Source organism: Gorilla gorilla, chromosome 4, assembly GCF_029281585.2.
Source record: "Gorilla gorilla gorilla isolate KB3781 chromosome 4, NHGRI_mGorGor1-v2.1_pri, whole genome shotgun sequence".
Classification (NCBI taxonomy): domain Eukaryota; kingdom Metazoa; phylum Chordata; class Mammalia; order Primates; family Hominidae; genus Gorilla; species Gorilla gorilla.
In genome coordinates, this window is record NC_073228.2 from 173,094,910 (window position 1) to 173,117,286 (window position 22,377).

Genomic DNA, 22,377 nt, shown 5'->3' on the forward strand with positions numbered 1-22,377 from the left:
ATGTAAAGATTCCTGATAACCATCTCTGCTCCATGGACATCTGCAAAAATTTCTGAGGGCACTACAGAGATTAAACACTGCGTGCACACAATTATGTTGCTTTATTAATTTAAGCATACTTCATTGACATTGGGCTAGCCAGTGTTTCTTAACCAGAGGTAATTTTTCCCCCCAGGGGACATTTGGCAATGTCTGGAAACATTTTTGAGTTGTTATGAAACAAGGGTACAGCTGGAATCTAAGAAGAAGAGGTCAGAAATGTTGCTAAATATAATGAACAGGACAGCCCACCAAACAACAAAAATATCCAACCCAACCCAACATGTCAATAGTACTGAAGTGAGAAAGCCTGAGCTACGTGGAAGTTTCCCCTTGCATCCTCTCTACAGAAAGAACTTTTTGAAGATAGAGACTTGGATAGGTTTTGTTGGATATGGGAGAAGCCGGCAGGTGGGAGAACCAGCATCTATAATTATCTCCTCTATGAGGCTCAAGGCCTTGCTTTCATTCTGCCTCCCACAGCCTCTTCTCGTCATTGTCTTAGCAACTGTCACCTCAATATATTTCCCTCAAAAAAATCAGTTGAAGATGCACAGGTCAGAAAATAGGCTCTGGGGAAACTGTGGACTTATGAGATGAAACGTCTGAGCCAAGGTCACTCAGCAAGTTGCAGGGCAGACCTAGGAGAGAATTCTCCTGGGTCCTGGTCCAGGTCCCTCAGGAAGACATCACTCCATTTTCCTGTTGCCATGGTAATTATAAATCAATTTTGTCTCTCCATTAAAGCAGTTACTCCATAGAACGTTCTCACAAAGGATTGTTGAACTCGCCCTAGTTATTCCAGGGATGTGAAAGTAATCACATTTTTGTATATTCTATAATTCTGGCTACATTTATGATTGTCCTTCACCTATAATGGGATAAATAAGTGAGGTTATATTGCATCATGGTTGTCATGCATTGCTATGACTACTCCAAACAAAGAAAACTGTGCTAGAAGCAACAGCAAGCGATTCTGGTTCACCTTAAGAAAGGACAGGAAAGGAGAACAGAGTGACTTTTATCGTCCTTACATTATGCTGAATGTTTTACATATCTTACCTCATTTATTCTTCCCTATAATTTGAAGAATTTCTTGAGGTCAATTTTCTCAAACACTGCTGTACATCAGAAACACCTGCAAGGTTTACAAAATCCCAACATCCAAAAAGCACCCCCAAATCATTAAATCACACTCTCTGGGGATCGGCCCGGGCATCAGTAATTTTTTAAGTCTCCCCAGATGATAGCAATATGCAGGCAAGTTTGAGAACCGGGGCTTCAGGACTCATTATCCTTATTTTACAATGATGCTGACATCCTAAGGGAAAAATGAACTTGCCTAAGGGCACCCAGCTGGTGAATGGTAAAACTGTGATTCAAGCCTGGTCTGCCTTTCTCCAAAGGCCATGCATAATCTTTCTCATTGTGCCATTTTCTCCCCAGAAGTTTGTTGTTTGTGGCTTTCTCACTCATTTGGAAATTTGGTTGCAATCTTGTGAACCTGAGTGAAAGGGAATTCTCTAGAAAGCTATCAGGAACTCCTGGATTCAATGAGCATCTTAAGAACAGGTCTTGGGGGGTGGGAGGGAAGCAGGCATAGTCTGGTCTATGCTTTTGAAAGTGCTTAGATGAAATGGAAAACCATTATGTCCAATCTCCTTGTTCCTCTGGTCAAGATTCCAGTTCCAGAAAGAAAGGATCCAATTCACCTGACTTGGGCCATAAACTTAGCCCTTGACTAGGAGAGGCCAAGAGCCCTGATCAAAAATCTACCAGGCTGTATCCCATGGGTGCACAAGATGACATCCCAATAATGAAAGAAAGGCTGCTGCTAGGAAGAGAGAGTGAATGAGTCTTAGGCAGCCAGAAAACAATGCATGTCTACTACAATGGAGGGGACTGAGGGACTTACGACAATTTCACAGCCACATGATGATCCCAAAGTCAAACTCAGCAAAAATCCAGAGGTTCATCCAATCAAAATCACTAATACGGACAAGGATCATTCAGAAGAAATATGCCACCGGAGAAGTGGCCACGGAATGGCCTCAAAATCATTTGCGAAATGTTGTGAGGTTTGTGCATTTTTCTAAAGACAAGGTAAATGTCTTTTATCCGATTATTTAGACTCTTAAAAAACAGAAAAGGTAAGGTTGGGGCTCCTGGGAGGTCTTAGGGAAGAAAAGGAGAAGCTCGTAGTCAATGGTTCCTAAGAGAGCTTCAGGTCCCAGGAACTACCCGGGAAAGTGAACCCTCGTGACCTGGCTTGACACCACAAAGACAAGGCTGGTACAGTTTGCTGAATTTCAGCCAATAAAACAATGCTGTAAAAAAAAGGCACTGACAAAAAACAGACACAAGGTAAGAGCTAACATGTTTGCCCACAGCTGCACAGCAGCAAGGGACAGGATCTATCCGGTGAGGAAAGAAAATGTGAACCTCTGAGCAAAACGATTATAACTGGAGGAAGCCAGGGGATCTCCAGGGTCAAAAGCCAACAGGGACAATTAAAACTCAGCTGTGAATGTGTCAAAATAGTGTACTGTCCCAGGCAGCTTACCTGGGACCCTGAGCTCCTTTCCAAAGGGCTAGTTCTCTATCCCATGAGGGTACCTTCTCAGATCTAGGCATCAGCAGACACTACCATGCAGAAACTTGAAAAATGAAGCCATTGTGAGTTATTAGCATTGCATGAGTCATTGTTCAGTGCATAAATTCATGGACAAATCAATATACAAACAAAAGAACAAAAATTGTTAACTGTGGCTAATATAGGTACCATTTTAAGTCCCTACTATGTGTCAGGGTCTGAGACAGAAGCGTTCCTCATCTTCACAATAACCCTACAAGACAGTTACTATAGTACCCATTTTACAGATGAGGATCCTGAGACCCAAAGAGATGAAGGGACTTATCTACATTCACACAATGAGAAGTGATGGAATTTGAAACCAGGTTTGTCTGAGTGGAGTATCCAGGTGCTTGCCACAATGCTACACTACCTCACAATATCTGTAATTTAGTTAGAGCATTGAATGTGTTAGGCATTTTGCATTTACTATCCTTAGTTCTTACAACAATCCTTGAGATAAGTATTACTGTCTTTATGTCTTTTTTTATGAGAAAGACAAGTAATTTTTCAAAGGGCACATTTTGAACACAGATTTTTTTTTTTCTTGGAGACAGGGTCACACTCTGTCACCCAGGATAGAGTGCAATCATGGCTCACTGCAGATTGACCTCCTGGGCTCAAGTGATCCTTCCCACCTCAGCCTCCTGAGTAGCTAGCACCACAGTTGTGTACCACCATGCCAGGCTAATTTTGTTATCTTTATATTTTGTACAGATGGGGTCTCACTATGTGGCTCAGGTGGGTGTCAAACTCATAGGCTCAACTGATCCTCCCACCTCAGCCTCCCAAAGTGCTGGGATTGCAGGTGTGAGCCACTGCACCTGGGCCTGAATACAGATTTTTGAATCCAGATCTCCTTGGCGCTAAGCTCCTGGTCTTTCCACCAAATCTGCTGCCTATCCAATTCAATTTGATTTTTGAAAATACGTTGATTTTGTCTTATTTTCACAAGCATTGTACTAAGCTTCTATAGAGAAATGCCAGCTCCTGTCCTCAAGGAACTTTTTGTCTACTTAAGAGATTAGATTATATGGTACAGAAAAATGATGATGATAACTATATGGCTGTGGAGGTTTTAAAACATAGCTGCAACTTCTGAGAGACTTCTTACATGGAGAGATGGCCCCTACCCTTGCATCTGGGCAAGCTTGTACTGTTCAGAGCCACAGAGCAGAGCAGAAGGGGTACTATGTTGCTTTTAAGTCCATTCATAAAAAGCCATGCTACTTCTGAGTTGTTCCGAGTTGCTGCACACCTCTTCTCAGAGTGTGGAGCAACCATGTGAGAAGTTAGACTACTCAGAGGCCACCATGTTGTGAGGAAGCTCAAGCCACATAGAGGTCACATGTGTAGGCACCCTGCTCAACAGTCCCAGCTGAGCCCAGACTTCAAGTCATCCCAGCCTAGGTGCCAGACATGTGAGTGAACAGCCTGCTGGGGATTCTAGCACCCAGGTATTCAAGTCTCTCCTGGTCATTCCAGACTCTGCAGATGATGCCTCAGACTGCATGGAGCAGAAATAAGCCATCTCCACTGCACTACGACCTAGAGAATCATTGAGCATGATAAAATGGTTGTCACTTTAGAACACTAAGTTTTGGGGTGGATTGTTAAGCAGCAAAATATAGCCATAATAATGGCTTTTTGAGTGATTATTTAATGCCAGACACTGTCCTCTAAGCTTGACATGTATTACCTCATTTGATCTTCCTAGTAAGCCAGGGAAGCAGGTTACTATAAAAGACCATGCCTAAGATTACTTAGCTACTAATGGCATTCAAAACCAGGTCACACTAACTCCAGCATCAAAGCATCAATAATCTAAACTGCTGTACTATAGAGGAAGCAAAATTATGTCTCTCAAGAAAACCTACAAAGCCCCAAGCCAATCAGTTTTAAGAAACACCGACTGCTATTTTTTTAAACTAAACATCTTTTTTTTTCTTAATTTCAGAAGGCTTACTGTGGAGCTGAGCTAATTATTTGAGCCTTAATCAAGGACCAGCCACTTCCCGAAGCAGCTGTCCTGGCCTCTCTCTTGCCTCTAGAAAGTCTCTTGAGTTGGATATTGGCTCAGGTCTAAACCCCAAATCCCAGCCCCCAGAAGTGAGGATGCATAGGGCTGAAAGGATCCTTGGAGATCATCCAGTCTACTTCCCTCATCCCCTTTAAAGATCAGGAAACTGAGGCCCAGGGAGGTCAAATGACTTGTCCAAGGTCACATGGTGTGTCAGAGGTACGGCCAGGTCGCCAAATTCCCAGGCAAGCATTCTTTCCACTACACCATGCTGCAGTTGCTAAAAATTCCCCAGAGCCGCCTCCCTCGGCCCTCCTCTTGACAAAGCTATTTTCCCCCCACACAACTACACACAGTCACATTTGGCAAGAGGTGCTATCAGCTCTGCTCTGCTCGTGAAATGCTGTTTTGCAATGGGGCCTCTTTGTTCGTTAGCAACACAGACAAAGAAAACTGTAGTGCAGTCTTCTTGGAAGAAGATGTTTCTTGTTTTAAAGACGGGAAGAGAGCTTCCTGACTGAATATGGCTTGAATCAGCATGCAGCTCCAGTCAGGAAAGAACCCAGAGGAGACTTAGGTCTTTGCAAAATTTCTAGAATGTACAAGGAGGGCACACGGCAGGGGGAAGCTTATGGGAAATGTTTCAGAAAGTACTAAAATGTACGCCTAAACAGAGTAAACAGAGCAGATTGGTTACCATCTTGTGCTATGAAGCAATTAGAAGGGGAGGGGTGTTGGTGGGGAACTAGAGTCATTAAAAGCTCCCATGAAGCAACTGGCCTTCCCATTTTTGGATTCCTGCTCCAGTCCTGGTTCCCAGTGTTCCTTCCCTTGCCGTTTTCTTCAGCTGGGATCTTCCCTCTCTAGACTCGAAATAAGCTGCAGGCTTGGTGCTGAGAGCCCTCAGGATATGATCTGCCATCCCGAGTCACCCATCTGGTGCCTCTCCCCTCTGCTTCCACATGATTCCGTATTTTTTTTTTGCACTAGATGTGGTCCCTCTTCTGTCTCCCTAGCTTCCCAGATTGGCAGAGGCTTCCCATGGCTCTGCATGATCTCTGCACAGGATGAGGCAGAAATGAAGGCACCTTTTCATAAGGGCAGACCACACCAGGAAGCTGAGGTCCTCTCTGGTGACCTTTCTAATGCATTTCCCTTGGGAGATGGGTTGAGATCAGTGGGGAGGGAGTAGACCAGATGATCTCCAGTGATACCTCAAAAGCCTGAAAATCTCTTGGCTAGGGAAGCCAACAAGAGGGGGAGGAACAGAACCAAGTTCTGTGGCACAAATTCAGAACTTGTACGCTGGCAGCAGATGGAAAGGGAGGTGCCAGCTTCTAGCAGGAGGGGATGTGGTGGACGCGTTTCTCAGGGCAGTTGCAAGCCACAAGTCTTGCATTCCAAAGGACCTGGTGAATGCTGCCTGAGAACCTGCCTCTGACACAGCCACAGCATAGGTCTCCAGGCACCAGGTGAGATCTCCAAAAAGAAACTCCACTGGCCAAGTGAAGGTTCTTAGACCCTTTCTCCCAGAGCGGGGTCTTCCCCATCGCCTACCCAATGCTTAGGCAAACTTGCCCAAGGTACAAATTTTATTCCAAATCCCCCTCCCTCACTTTCCCCTAGGAAAATTCCTCCTGTTGAGTTAAACCTAAGAGAGAAAAATAAAGATATTACCACTCAGGGAAACAATGTCCTAGGGGTCCCTTGCAGCCCAGGAGGGGAAGGGAAGCTGGCCCCCTAAAGAAGGCCCTGTATCTCCTCATGGCCTCAAATGCTGCTGTGCTGTGTGTCAGTGTTTATGAAATGCTTCTCAAATAAGGTCAGTGTTCTACACAGAGTTAGAACTCTAATAAAATGCAGAACTTGTGCTGTTTGCCAGCTAGCTGCAGAGGCATACTTGAATGCTTTCTCAGATACAATTGTTCTCAGATTAATATCTCCCCCTTGAGTTTTTTTTAATTCCACTTGTACTATTTTTTTATGATGTGTGAGGCTTTCTACATATTTGTACCCACTAAAAGGGATGAGGGGGCTTGCTTTCATCAATGATTCCTGAGGGTTTGGTGCTACATCCTTCATGGTTCTAGCATTTCTCCCAACCCATAAATCTCCCTGCTCTGAACCTAGCATGGTAGCCTTTGCCTTGTCAGTCATTTGGAGGGAGAGACAGTCCGGACTAACTTTGAAGTTAGTTTGAGCTATTCTAGTTATCAGAACATTTCACTTGCTTTATTCATTGTGGTAGACACTCAATAAATGGCCCCTTTAAATGACTCCATCCTTCATGGATTCCCTTCTTTGGTCCTACTGTCTTGGACACTGTCACTTACTAATTACCCAGTCCTCTAAACTCCACCTGGTTAAGCTGCTGACATGGCTGGTATGAGGTTATATTTTAATTTGTAAAAGATGCATCTTGTTAAATGCAAAGGAAACTGGAACAAGAGTTTGAAGACATGGGTGACTCTGAGCAAGGCTTTGGAGCTCCCTGAGTTTCTTCATCTGTAAATGAAAGCTTCTAAAATATACCCTGATCATCTTCCAGATACAGGATTTAGTGGTTCAATTCAGATATTGTGGGTGGACTCATTAAGGTATTCGCATAGCACTAAATTTAGAAGGCATTTGGAGACATCTGATCTCATTTAAACCTTGCATCAGCCCCCTGAGATGAGTGTTATTTCTCCCATTCCAAAGGTTATAGATGAGACTATGGAGACCGCAAAGGTACTCAGACAGGTCGGGCAGTTAGAAAGTGACAGAAGCCAGGATTCAGCCTAGGTCTTTCTACTCATTTCGGCTTACATCCAAATTGTACTCCCCCTTGGCTTCTCACTAATTCCACTTAGAATCCCCATACTCAGAACACTTTCTACCTACATTCTAGAGCTGGAGAGAGAAGAAGAGGAGAGAAAGAATGTCAGCAAAGTACTAGATAGTCCAGAAATTTCTGCAACACATTATTGAACAGGACAGCTCTCCAATGAGATCATCACTGCTGCGCTTTTTAATTACAAAATGATCTCTCCTATTTGGGGTACAGGGAGTTCAGGAGTATGTCTAAGTAATTCATCATTTATAGAGTCCAGCCCTGGGGCACTTTTACATGCTACCCTGGACATGATAAAAGATTTCAGATGGCCATAAAGACGAAGTCTGAGGTTGTTTCCAGGGCAGAACTCTGAGTTCTTGCAAGTCTGCAGTCTCCAGTGAAGGTCCAGGCCATGAAATCCAATTTCAGGACCTGGGGTTCTGATGGTGACAGTCCAAATTCAATACTAAGGCTATGCAGCACTACATAGAGGGCAGTAGAGGGCAAGAAGCCAAGCTAGAAGGATTAAGGCAGGGGCCAGGAGTAGCTAAGGCTCAGGGAGAGATGCAAACATGCACAATTCTATGGTCAAGTCATAAAACTCCGATTAGAAGAGGATCATGGACTCCACAGCATGCAGACATACCTGAGTTAGGGCATTCACTAGGGCACACTCTAGGGCATATGCTAGGGCACATACTAGGGCATATGCTAGAACATATACCAGGGCATACACTAAGGCACACACTAGGGAATATGCTAGGGCACACACTAGGGCATACACTAGGGCACACACTAGGGAATATGCTAGAACGTACATTAGGGCATATGCCAGGGCACACACTAGGACATATGCTAGAACGTACACTAGGGCATACGCCAGGGCACACACTCGGGGATGCACTAGGGCATACGCCAGGGCACACACTAGGAAATATGCTAGGGCACATGCTAGGGCATATGCTAGGGCACATGCCAGGGCACGCGGCAGGGCACATGCCAGGGCACACACCAGGGCACACGCTAGGGCACATGCCAGGGCACACGCTAGGGCACACATCAGGGCACATGCCAGGGCATACACTAGGGCACATGCTAGGGCATACGCTGGGGCACACACTAGGGCATATACTACCACATATGCTAGGGCATACAATGGGGCATATGCTAGGGCATGCGCTGGGGCACATGCTAGGGCATATACTAGCGCATATGTTAGGGCATGCCCTAGGGCATACCCTAGGACATATGCTAGGGTGTGCACTAGGGCATATGCTAGGGCACACGCTAGGGTGCGCACTAGGGCACATGCTAGGGCATACACTGGGGCACATGCTAGGGCATATGCTGGGGCACATATTAGGGCATATGCTAGGGCACACGCTAGGGCGCGCACCAGGGCACATGCTAAGGCACACGCTAGGGCATACACTGGGGCATATGCTAGGGCACGCATTAGTACATGTGCTAGGGCACACGCTAGGGCATATACTAGGGCACACACTAGGGCATACACTGGGCACACACTAGGGTGCACACTAGGGCACAGGCTAGGGCACATGCTAGGACATACACTGGGGTACATACTAGGGCACGCACTAGTGCATGCGCTAGGGCATATGCTAGGGCATATACTAGGGCGCATACTAGGGCATACGCTAGGGCACACACTAGGGTGCGCACTAGGGCACATGCTAGGACATACACTAGGGCATATACTAGGGCACGCGCGGGGCATATGCTAGGGCAAATGCTAGGGCACGCACTAGGGCATATGCTAGGGCACATGCTGGGGCACGTGCTAGGGCACGCACTAGGGCATATGCTAGGGCACACGCTAAGGCACACACTAGGGCATACGCTACGGCACACGCTTTGGCACGCACTAGGGCACATGCTAGGGCACACGCTAGGGCATACACTGGGGCACATGCTATGGCACCCACTAGGGCACACGCTAGGGCACATGCTAGGGCATATGCTGGGGCACACACTAGGGCATACGCTAGGGTGTACACTAGGGAATACACTAGGGCACTTGCTAGGGCAAAGAATGGGTATGACTGGTAACAGACAGGAGCTAGAGAGGTAGAAAAACCCAAGAGGGAGACAAGGTGGGTGGTTAAGTGTGCTGGCAGACTTTCAGGAGCCACAGGATACACTGCTGCCAAAGTGCAGAATGAATCAGGGGTCAGGAACCAGATTGGCAGTTAGGACAAGAGAAGAGGAGTCTGAGCCCACACAAGCAGTGATATGGCCGTGATAAGTGCAGTCACACTCAACTCCAGCCAGGATACATCTTATGTACATCCTGTTGGAACAAGACCTGATGCCAGGGTGGGAGGAGCCCAGAGATCCCGGCTAAGAGAAAGCAAGTGGTGCATCTAACTGCAAAGGAAGATGACTCCTGCCGACATTTGAGTAGATGCTTGAGGCGGAAAATATTATTCAGCAAGGTTCATCAGAACTACTCTTGGAGGGTGTATCCCCTCAAACCAGAAATTTAAAAAACAGTTAGTGGACACATACCATGGAGATTTTTTCCTAAGATTTGGATTCTGTTCTAAACATCCCCATGAGATAAAACTTCCCAAAGTGCAGCTCCCATCATTTTAAGTTGGGCTCAGGAGCATCTAATCATGAATTTCTGTGACTGTACCACGTTCCCATTTCTACGCACAGGGATCCCATTAGTCTTCACGCTCCAATACAAAGGCCACCTATTTCCCCAAATAGGACATGATGGCTCTGTTTCACCAGGTGTCCAGATCACATCATTGACATTCTTCTTGATGCTTTGCCTCAAACAGGGGCTCTTTGATTTAAGTTGAACTCGTCATGTTTGTCTTCTTCTAGTTGTTACTTGAGAATAGAGTTTAGAAGACAGAAAAGGAGGCTGACTTGAAAGATTCTGGAAGGGATGACATGACTGGGGGTTGGAGTGCAGCCTCTGAGACCAGCCTCTGAGACCAGCCTGGCTGGATGAACCCTGCCTCTCCTGTTCCTGACTGGGGATGTTATTTCACCTCTCTGATGTAGTTGCCACATCTATAAAATGCAGACAGTCCTGCCTACTTCACATAACTCTTCAAATAGGAAATGACTCCACGCATGTAAAGTGTAAGAGCAGTGCCAGGCACAAAGAATAGCTCAATAAATGCCAGCTATTGTTGTGGTGATGGTTGTTGTTGTCGTTTACAGAGGCTTGGGGACCCTGTAGGCCCTGGTCCCCTATGCTTCATTCTTCATCATGTCTGTTCCCAGAACTACTCCAGAAAATGTGCCCGATGCCAACGTGTACCCAAGATGCTAAGGGAAATCACTGTGTTTAAAAACCTGAAGCTACCTGAGCTCTGCTACTGGCAGAAAGGCTCAATCCCTCAGGCTGAACTTTTTACCAGGAGAGAATAACACACATATACATACACATTCAACATACACACACATACATGCGTCATATCCTGTGTTGGTGAGACTTGTGGTACTAGCCTAATAGGACAAAAATGAAGCTAAAGTCATTATGGAAAGTTCCATGAGAAACCAAGAGTATAGAGAAAATTTAGCAAGCTGAAGAATTAAGCATTAATAGGAAATTATTCCAGAGAAAATATGAACCAACAGAACCCCAGGGAAAGAAGATGCTACAAGCCAAGAAGACCTCAACATTTTTTTCCATCCCAGCCGGAAAGAACGGGGCAATATATTTATGTAATCCACATGCCAGATTGTAGAAAGATTTTGAAAAAAATGCACAGAGAACTCTGCTGATTATATTGACAACTTGGATAAAGATCCATAGGGCAAGCTCATTAAAATTGCAGAGGAAATAAATAGTGGGAGATGGGGAAAGGAGTAGTTAATTGCTAGATGAGGAAATCGAAATAGAAAATGCTCCTGAAAAGCTGATGAAATGAAATGATTTGCCAAAAGTTAATTAGGATAAATGCAAAGTGTTGCACTTAGACTCCAAAAAGTCAACTGCACAAGTCTAGAAGAGGGGACAACAAGCTAACAGCAGGGAAGGCTGGGGAGATATGGGGATGTCAGGCAGCTTGGTCAAAATGAGCCTACCCAGGGCTGTGGCTGTCCAAACTGAAAAGGTTCTTTTGAATGCGCTGGCTGATAGAAGTCAAATAAAACAGTGAAGGCATGGAAGGTCTCCTTCTAACTAATGCAGTCCAAGAAGATTGGAACCTATTTAGAGGAAGAGAACTACAGATGGAGTACAAGGCCTATGCCCAAACTGTACCACATACAGAATAGTTGAGGCAATTAAGGAGACTCGGGTAAATGGGTGGTGAGAAACACCACAGCAATAAGACTTTTGAAAGCCTGTCATTTGGAAAAAAGATTATACATGCTCTGGGTAACGACAATCAATGAGAGATAAGTCCAATCCCCACACAAAGAACATTTTCTTATTAGGATTGTGGGGTTTTTTTAATAGAATAAATTGCTTTAGGAAGAACTGAGCTCCTCATCACTAGATATCATCAAGCAAAGGAGGCTAACTGACCACCTTCCCCTAAATTGTGCTGATGGAAGACCAACCTTCGTGTGGTTGGAACTTGGACAAATGGACCTCTTCCAACGCTGACGATCTGTATTTTTCTTAATGAAGCTTCATCCTGATCATGCTCTGATAGGAGGTCTACACTCAGTAAGACTTTTGATCATAATAACAATAGGAATATTGATGGAGGGTGCCCTTGGTTCCAGGCAGCCTATGTGGATTAATACAGCATCCTTTGAAGGGAGTATTATTATTATTCCCATTTTGCAAACGGGAAAACTGAGGCCCATCCAGCTAGTAGGTGACAGAACCGGGCTTTGGGCCCCAGAGTCTGGCTCTAGTGCCACATTTTCCTATCTTCTCTGTCCACTCAGTGAAGGCTCTAATCATGCACCCTTTGGCCAATTTTTTTCCAAGGTTTCACTGTATCAAACATGGTACTGACAACACAACTATGAAGACCACAGTGAGTGGGGAAGAAAGGTTAGCCTCTTGACAGGCCAGCAGTCATAGTAGTTACAGATCACGGTCCAGGCCTGCAGAGCAGAGAGGTAGAGGATTCCCAACATGAGCATCCAACCTTGGCAAGGCTGATTTGAATTTAAGGATGGAGAACAATGAAGAACGGAGAGCACGGGGAGCTCAGCACAGTGCCAGGGCACCCTCTACAGCCATCTAGCTTGGGATCAGCAGTGGTCCAGATGAGCTCTCTGGGAACGCCTCCACCCTTTGTTTTTCCTTTCTTTTCAGCAGTCCTAAAAAGGGTTAAGACCACCTTACATAAATGAGGGTGGAGCCTGCTAGGAAATACAGCTGTTTCAAGTAAATGCAGTAATAGAGGCAGACATGAGAAGTCAGTAAAAGGAGGTATTTAGGGAAAGATAGAAGGAATGAGCATTGAAAAAAAAAAAAGTCAGGGCCAAAAATTCCCCATGAAAACCCACCCCCCAAAAATAAATAAATAAAATGCATTCCTTATTTAAATATACCACAAAGCAACACACCCATGGAAAAGATATAAACCACTTTTACCATAATTCCCTTTTTATGGAACAGAAGCCAACCTGGGCTTTGCTGTGGGGGCAGGACCAAGAGCAGAGAGAGAAAAGGAGGGGCCTAGCCAAGAGGGTATTGGGCATAGCCCACAGGCAGGCAAGGAACTCGCCTCCACAGGGCTCTGGGTTGGAGCAAATTTAGGGTGGGCATCTCAAACCTTCCAGCTGGATAGGGCCTGAGATGAAGATATAAAGGTAATAGCCATGGTCACTAACATGAATAGTTCGGGGAGGGCTCCTATGGTGGGGTCATGCATCACTTAATGATGGGGATATGTTCTAAGAAACTCATCATTAGGCGATTTTGTCATTGTGCAAACCTGATAGAGTGCACTCACACGAGCCCTGATGGTCTAGCCTACTATACGCCTAGGCTATATGGGATAGCCTATTGCTCCTAAGCTCCAAACCTGCATAGCATGTTCCTCTACTGAATACTGTAAGCCACTGTGACACAATCATAAGTATGTGTGTTTCTCAACATACCTAAAACATAGAAAAGGTACCATCAAAGTATGGTATGAAAGATAAAAAATGGTACATCTGCATAGGGCATTTACCAGGAATAAAGCTTACAGGACTGGAAGTTGCTCTTGGTGAGTCAGTGAGTGAGTGCTGAGTGAATGTGAAGGCCTAGGACATTACTGTACACTACTGTAGACTTTGCCAACACTATACCCTTAGGCTGTACTAAATTTATTAAAAATAAAGTGATGGCACTATGATGTTACAAAAGCTACGATGTCACTAGGTGATAGGAATTCTTCAGCTCCATTTTAACCTTATGAGACCACCGTCCTCTATGTTGTCCACTGTTGATCAGAATGTCATTTTAGGTAACACATGACTGTACTGTGTTAAGCACTTTCCTGTATATTATTTTGTTTAATCCCCCCAATGGGGAAGAGTCATCATACATATTTTACAGTTAAGAAATCATAGAGGGATAAACAATCACAGCAATGAGTGAACAACATGGTAGGCACCGTGCTGAGCACATTACAGGGACTGCCTCAGGCTACATTCACAGCATCCCCATGAAGACCGTGCGCTCATCATCCTGGTATCACAGGTGTGGAAATAAGGTACTAAAGAATTTAACACACTGCAGTCCACAGCAATAGTGTAACATGCCCACAGTGCAACAGCAAGATGTAACAGAGCTGCAATTCAAACCCAGAGTCGTCTGTCCCCGGAGCGCCTGCCCTAACCACCATGCTTAGGGGTCGGGAACCTTCTTGCCATAGCCCACATTTCCAAGGCAAGAGATTCTACAGCTGCAACCCACTGTTCATTCTCACTTTCCAGGTGAGACAGAACTCTGTGACAACAAACAATACTGGAGAGAAAACAACATAACAATCAAAATGGCAAAAATGCAGAAATAACAGAAAATCCAGATGATCAACAAAAGCAGAACTTATCAATTAATACAAGAAGAGCAGCAATCAAAACCCACAGAGCGCTCAGGATGACGCTGATGAGTTCCTGATTAGAAAGCCCTGTGGTTTAACTGCTCAGGATTTCCAGCGCTTTTCATGGGCATGTGCACAGTAGGAGTTTTGCAAGGTTGCTAAGCAATGCCTGGCAACCAGACTCCAGAGTAGATCACTCAACAGGAGTCCTTGGTAACTCTAGTAAGGCAATAAATATTAGTTCATAAAATCCAAATTTTAGATACCCTTAATAACTCATGTCATAGATTACTAGTGAGGATCCCTTAGTCATATGCCAGAATGCAGATCTACAATGGTCCATCTTTCACTTTTAAGAACTAAAGACAGACTTGTAGTTTTGAGGTTCATTATTCCTTTATTAAATACACATTTGCTGAACACCTACTGTGTGCCAGGCACTGTTCTAGACACTAGGGAGGTGGATACTTACAGTTCCCCCAGTGGACTATAACCACTAAGAAAACCACTAAGACTATACAAGAATTCTACTTTCATGAAAATGAGGCCCAGAGAGGTAATGTAATCCATTCAGAGTTGCACAGCACCATGGAGGCTATACCGGTCCACTGGAGGCGGGTTCACTCAGCTGCTCCTTAGTCTGTCCAGTAGGGCACTGTGTTTCCCTAAAAGGCCACATCACCGTGGTTGACCCAGAGAGACCCCATGATTCACTAGCTTGTCCCTATCCTCTAAGCTGGCCCTGAGGGCTGGACAGAGGACTTGGCTGTTGAGCATCTTGGAAAGTCTCTCACTTGACCTCAGGACCTCCGTGGTCAAGTGAGGGAAAGCCTATGACATGGTGTCAGTTTTTATTGGACCCAACGACCGGCAAAGCTAGCCGTCATTTGGAGTGATGGAGAAAATTAAGTTACCACATTCTCACGTTTCAGCCTTTCGCCCGTTCTCCTTCGCAAACAGGAAATGTTTATTTAAATACAGCAGTCTCCAGCATGTTCCAGAGCCAAGTGAAAAACCAAAGATGTCCACTCTTGCCCCCACTCCACCGTTCAGGCCACCCCTCACTGCAGTGAGAAGTGGGCCTCTGCCTGCCTCTAGACAGGACGGCAAGATGGGGAGAAGTGGCCCCGTGTGAGAGTTCATTTTCATCTGCCTCCTCTTTTTTCCAGGCTGAGATTGTGGTTGGAGAAGAATTACATCTGTGGGCTCCTTTTGTAGTCAGAAGGGTAAGTGCAACATCTGTTTACTCTGTGCTCCATGGTAAATGTTTGGTTTCAGGCACCGCCATCCACTTCCTCTCCTCTCGTCCTCTATCTTTGCTGCATGGATAATAAATTACACTGAATTCTTCTCTGCATTTATTTAGCTTTCTTGTGGGTGTCACCTCCTCATGGAGGGGGAAAAATTGTCAGTAGTTTATAAAAGACAGAGAGTTTCTTTTTCTGCGTGATGTTCTGACATTATAGGGAAGATCTTGGAACACAGACCCCCCAATTCTGATTCTGGCTTAATTATGAACAATTCAGGCCCCATTCCAGGCCCGAAGCAAAGTCCAAATGGTGAGCACATTTTCCCCACTCAGGTTTTCCTTAATGTCATAACACAAGGTTTCAGAAGTCAAAAACATCCAGAGAAGCAATATACACAGACACACACACACACAAATCCCTTCATCAAAGCCTTTTTGGGAGGCAGAGTACCAAGAATGGAGAACGGAGAAAATGCAGTTTCTTTGTTTTAAAACACAGTTTAAACCTTTGAGATCAGAAAACTGGATTTTAGGAAGGTCCTGAGCATCTGATGACAGTGCTGACAAAACGTGCCCCATGGCAACCCGAACCCTGGGAAGTTCAAAAGGCTCACCAAAGCAAGTTTCCTTCTATCTTTTGCTTACATTCTTTACATTGAAGTGCTGGTTTTCTTCTGTATATGCAATGGTTCTATATACAGTTTCTGGAATGCAGTAGAGGTTCAAGTCATGTTTGTTCTCAAACTCCTAGGCTCAAGCGATCCTCTCACCTCAGCCTCCCAAAGTGCTGGGATAACAGGCATGAGCCACTGCGCCCGGCTTCAAGTAATGTTTGTTGAATGAATGAAGGCAGGAATAAATGAGTGATTCCTCTCTGAAGAAATCCTTGGCAGAGAGTAAAAATGCCAAATATCCCCCAAGAGTTTTCAGAACTGAAATGTTACATCTGAGTTGGCTGAGAGAGTGTGGTGCAGGATTTTGGTGATGAAGGACTATTGGTGGTTTGCCCTGAAACCCTGCAGTGAACCTGACCCAGCTTGCTCCTAAAGACTGTCCCCCATTCCCAGGGAGGAAGGAGACTAGAATGAGATACCATCGCAGCACCCCCATGCACCCTGGCCAAAGTGGCACCAGTGACCACAACTGAGGCAGAAGAGACCAGAGACATCAAAGAAGCTCCTGCTCTGCCACTGCCGATTAACAACTGCAGCAGGGGGCCTCTGGGAATGACCAGGACTCCAGTCTCTGTCCTGTTTCTCCAGTTCTAGAGCTGATGGGTTGCCCTGAGCTGCACAGATCCCCTAAGGAAGATGACTCGGTGGCATGCTGGCATGGGTGCAGTTCCTGCAGCTCTGGAAAACTTCCTACACACCAGGAGGAGAGGGACTTACTCTCCTTGGTTTCCCAAACATGGAGCACGATTTTGAAGATGCAGAAGATGTAGTTGCAAGACCCCAAGCAGCAGACCTAACATCAAAGTGAGCTGAACATTTGCAGGGTATACCAGAAGCAGAAGCAACAGCAGCCTATTCTAAGATCCAAGCCCAGCCAGAACCCTCCCAAGACTGTCTGTTTATAGATCGTGGCCCAAACTGACCCTTGTTCCAAGGATGACCAGGAGAGTGATAACGGTTGTGGACTTAGGAACCAGTCAGGCTTGGATCCAAACACTTCACTAGCTGCATGACCTTGAGTAAATGACAAGATGGCTTAACTGTGAAATGGAGTAATAAGCATCGCCTATGTAACTAACAGGACTGTTGGAGAGATTCAATGAGATAATACATATACACAAATCAAGGCATGAAAAGCATTTATCAAACATTAGCTATAATTATTATTTCACTAACTCATGTGGCTAGCACTGGTGTGACGAGGAGGGGAACTTAGTTTACAAGTTATAGGTATCTAAAAATACCACTAAAACAAGTTTTTCACTCCTATGGAGTAACTTAATGTCTGAATTAACGTGTGAAAACCTGGATTCTGGCCCCTTTATTGCCATCAACTTGCTGTGTTTTCTTGGGCAAGTCATTTTACACTTCCAAGCCTGTTTTTCGACATGTGTTAATAAAGATACGGCTCTCACCCTTTAGGATTCTGTGGTTCAACCCAACAAAACAATCATTGCACTTGTGGAAAAACAAAAAAGTATTGAGCCAAAGGAAAAAGAGAGCACCAGGAATAAGGAAGACAGTTCTGCTGAGTCTCCACCCAGAGATGCACAAAGAAGTGGAAGAGAAGAGGAGGTGGGGTGATAGGAGGTGACTAGCAGGAATAACACACTCTAGGACAATGCTTGTCATCACTACTCTCTTCCAGCCTGAAGTCAAGAAAGCAGAGTGGAAGATCCAGGCGCCTACCCCTAAGGCACATGAGGAAGGGGAGAAGAGGGAGAGCAAGACACGGAGGGAATCTACCACACTAGAGCAAACCCTCACCCACTTCTCGGCTGGGTTCCCAGTAAGGCTCCCCCACTCCCTTACCCCACCCCAACTGCGGACTAAGAGGAGCCCACCCCGGAGTCCAAGTTTTGAATCTGGTCCGAGGATCAAAATGATAAATGTTTCCAAAACGTTGACATATGAAAAGTAAATATTTGGTTGCACAATTGGGGCTAAAACTAGGGTCAATCCACCCCATTCTCCAAGCGCCTCTCCATTCGCTGCCAAGCCCAGGATCCGAGGCTGAGTGCGGTTTGTAAGATTATAACGCTCGGTCTCATTTGAAGGGCTGTCAGCATTTCCATTCTCCGGCCCCTTCGTTCGGGGAGGCATTTATAACCGAGCCATAAAAAATTCATCCGGGGCTGCAACTTGGCATCTCCCAGACTGCGCTCCAGGCAGAGCGGGTTTTGCGAGCACCCACTCTGAATCTGTCCAGTTCCTCAGAAGTTAAACCTTCACCCACACTCTCAACTTTCCTTGCAAGGGCAGCCAGAGAGCGGCTGGCCCATTCTGATCTCCAAGCAGGTCAACAGTCTCGGGCCCTCTCTCCCGCCTCCGCGCCTTGACGGCCCATCATCCTATAGCTTTCTCCTTCGCCCGCCCCCCTTTTTAACGAGCGCAGACCCCTGACCCTCACCCTAAGACCTTGAGGCTGCAGTGCTCTTGCCTCCCCTCGCCTCTCCTCAGCTACTCCTTGGAAGCTGTCAGCGGGCCCTACGTCTGGAACCCTCACCCCTGGAGAGGCACTGCTCTTTGCCCATCGCTGGGGGTTTCGAGACCTCTCTTTCCAGATCTGGCCAAGCCTACAGACCCCCAGCTCGGAGAGTGAGGGATCGTATCCAGGAAGGGATGAGAATAGAGACTGCATCCAGGGAGGCCGAGGGGAAAGGACGGATCTGGCGCCTGGGGCCCCCTCGGTGGGACCCAGGTGGGTGGCCCGCGTGGGGTGGGGCAGGGGTACTCACAGGCGCTCAGCGTTGCGGGGGATGCCCCGAGGAACCGCGCGGAGGCCCAGCCCGTGGCAGTCCACGCTGGCAGCTGAGCAGGTACACTTGGTGGGGCAGGCAACGGCTGGGGGCCCACTCAGGACGCTCGCCAGAGCCAAGGCCAGCGCCAGGCGGGCGCGCACGGCGGCGCCGACCCCTGCCCACCCGGGGGCCATGGTGTGCAGGGCCCCGCTCCCGGAGGAGGCTGCCTCTGCGGGGCAAGACGCGTGGAGCCCGAGGAGGCGCGCTGGGAGCGCGGGCGGCCTGGGGAGCGGGCGGCGGAGTTAGCGCGGAGGAGGGGCGAGCTCGGCGCTCAGGCGCACGGGGCGCGGGCGGAGCGGGGCGCGCCGGGCGGCGGCGGCGGCAGCAACAGCAGCTCCATCGGCGGGGCCGGCGCTGCCCCGCTGCGCATCGCTGGGAGTGCCCAGGTGCGGAGCGCCCCCTGGCCCCGCTGGCCCGCGGGCCGGGTTGGGAACCTGGGGCGAGCGCAATGGGGCGTGGCGCCCGGGGAGGTCCGGCTTGGGGCTGGGCTGGGGAGCGCGGCGGCTGCGGCTGGGGCAGGGGGCGGCCGGGTGAGCTGGCCGGCGCTCGCTCTCTCCATTCACTGAGCAGGGCAGACACCGGAGACGCGGGGCCCACCCCTCCGCCCCCCCGCCCCCCCAGAAACGCCAACTCCGCCTCCCATTGGCTGCGCCGCGCGTCATGTCGACTAAGTTGGGAACTTTGCTGGAGCGACCGAGAGCCTGGAGGGAGGAGGCAGTAGAGGAGGGAGAGAGAAGGAATCAGGGAAGGAAAGGGGCTCGGCCAGCAGGGCCCCGGGAAAGAAACACTGAAACTCATTCACTGTTAAGAGCCAAGGACGGATAAGGCTCCTGACACTTTTTTTTTTTTTTTAATTTTTGCACTGAGCTGAGCACTCTACTCATATTCTTTACTTAAGTCCACGATCTTCCAAGGGTCGTCTGAAAACAGCTCAGAGAAGTGAAGCGACTTGCTGGAGGTCGCACAGCTGCTAGGGACTCCAAACCATGGCAGTGTCGCCCACGAAGCCGCTTCCCTACCGCACCTAGTACTCATGGCAGAGATCCACAATTTTGCCTGAACAGCCTTGGTTGACACCAATGTACTCCACAGCTACACACACACACACCGTGGTCCATGTTGTTGAGGTCACTGCTGGCAAACCTTACCCGGAAACTTGCCCTGCTTTGCCCGGACCCAACGCTTGGTGGACTGGTAAAAGTAGTGATGGCAGCGACTTGGACCCCTGGATTGACAATGCCTTGTTCCATCCTCGGGTTTCTGCTTCCTGACTGGGTGACTCTGGGCCAATCGTGTCATCTCTGAGCCTTCGTTTTCTCAAATCAGGGGCCACAGTCCTACCTGGCCTCACCTCCCTGGGTTGTTTGGAGCATCACAGAAGAGAACATGTTTTTGCAAAAGTTATTCGCAGACTAGGCATCCCTTCTGTCCCCAGCGCCTTCTTTCTTCCAGCGCCCGCTTTAAATTGGCTAGGTCTGAGCTTTTCCAGATGCCAGTGGGGAGGGGCGTGTGCGTTAGAGGCTCCATAAATACTTGTAGGAATGATTTTGTTTGTTTGTTTGAAAGGAAAAGGCAGGAACTGGAGGAAGTATTGCCCAGATTTCCTTGAGGTCCCCTCACACTGAGAAGGCCTGAATGAGCCCTGCATATATATACACACACACTGGTGCCTACATATTCACAGCCACGCACACACTCTCACATACTCAGGCTCACACACACCCATTTATACACCCGCAATCACACACACGTGCACATGCATGCTCGCACACACACTCACACAGTGACAACTATACTCCTGAGAGCGCTTCTCTTTTCTTTCATAAGAATACTATTCCGATTTCTTCTACCTCATTTTCCTTCAAGGAAACTTTCAACTACTTGACCACATCCTGTGAATATATAGTAGAGTTGTAGATTTTATTGTATTATACTTAGCAGATTTTCAAAGTCTTAGCTTTGGGCACCCAGTTGCGCGCGCGCACACACAAACACACACATACGCACACTCACTCAAACACACACACTCGAGTCCCTTCATCATTCATAAACACATTAGGTGCAATTTACTGCTGTTATTCTTGGGAACGGCTTTCTGTACAGATACTGTTGTTATCGCCCCCTGGTGGCTGGCGAGGGTCTATGCTCCGGTCTTCAGGGTGACTTCAGCATTTAAGAACTCTAAACATCCTTTTCCCCCTTTGCTCTGAAGCTTTCCTCCAAACCTTGAACCAATTTAGTACCAGGACTGAGGCAGATGAGAGAACCGGGCAAGGGCCCAAGGGCACAAAGCGTCTCAGACTGTCTGGAGCAGAAAAGAGTACGGTTTTCTTTGTTTTCCCAAATGCATGCTAGAGCATGTTTTACAATCCCTTCGGGCTGGTCCCGGATCTGTGCTCTGAGCGCAGTGCGGGACTGCGTTTTCCATTTAAGCTGCTCAGGGGGGTTTCATGAGCCAGACTATATCTTTAAGGGACTTTATAGGCATTCAAGTGTGACTTTTCCTGGGAGAAGCCCCTTAGAACAGATGGTGAGGATTTCCTTCAGAGTCAATCATCCCCAAGGAGGAGGCAAGTGGGAAATACAGGAGGGGCCCAGAACACCAGGATACACAGAATCATGGAGTGTTTGGGCTGGTACAGCCTTAGAAATCACCTAATCCAACATTTCTACAAGTGCCTTCTGATGACTACTGGTTCTACGCGTTTCATCATGGAGGAGAAAAAAGTTTCCTTGGGCAAAGACAGATTGAGAAATGCTACTCACCTTCACCCCTCTTGGAGAATTGCATCACAGATGAGTGTTTTTAAGTTCCTGAGAAGTCCTGCAATAAGGAAACCTATTTAAGGCTTATTTAACCCAGTTTCTCAGTATACAGGACCCCTTTTCATGTAAACTGCAAATTCTCTTGGAACATACTTTGAGAACCCAAATATAGTTCAACTCTTGTATTTTACTAACAAGGAAGCTGAGTTTCAGAGAAAGGCGGGCATTTATGTAGGGTCACCTAGCTAATTAGTGAAATAACCAGAGCCAGGACTCCGGGCTTCCAGTGCTGAACATGTGGCTCTGTCCACTTCCTCAGCTGATTCTGGGGCATCTGCAGAAGGCGGTAGCCACCCCATGGAGGAATTACCCTCCTTGGAGAAGACTGGGTAAATCAC

General features: G+C 47.1%; 1 protein-coding gene across 1 annotated transcript in view; it reads right to left on the minus strand.

Moving 5' to 3' along the window:
- Window positions 1–19,812, minus strand: part of SLIT3 (slit guidance ligand 3) — a 636,316-nt gene extending 616,504 nt beyond the window's left edge. Inside the window, exon 1 of the mRNA XM_019028107.3 lies at window positions 19,151–19,812. Within this exon, the coding sequence (XP_018883652.3) occupies window positions 19,151–19,347 (197 nt within the window). The 5' untranslated portion in view covers window positions 19,348–19,812. The remainder of the gene's footprint in view (window positions 1–19,150) is intronic.
- Between the last annotated feature and the right edge of the window lie 2,565 nt (window positions 19,813–22,377).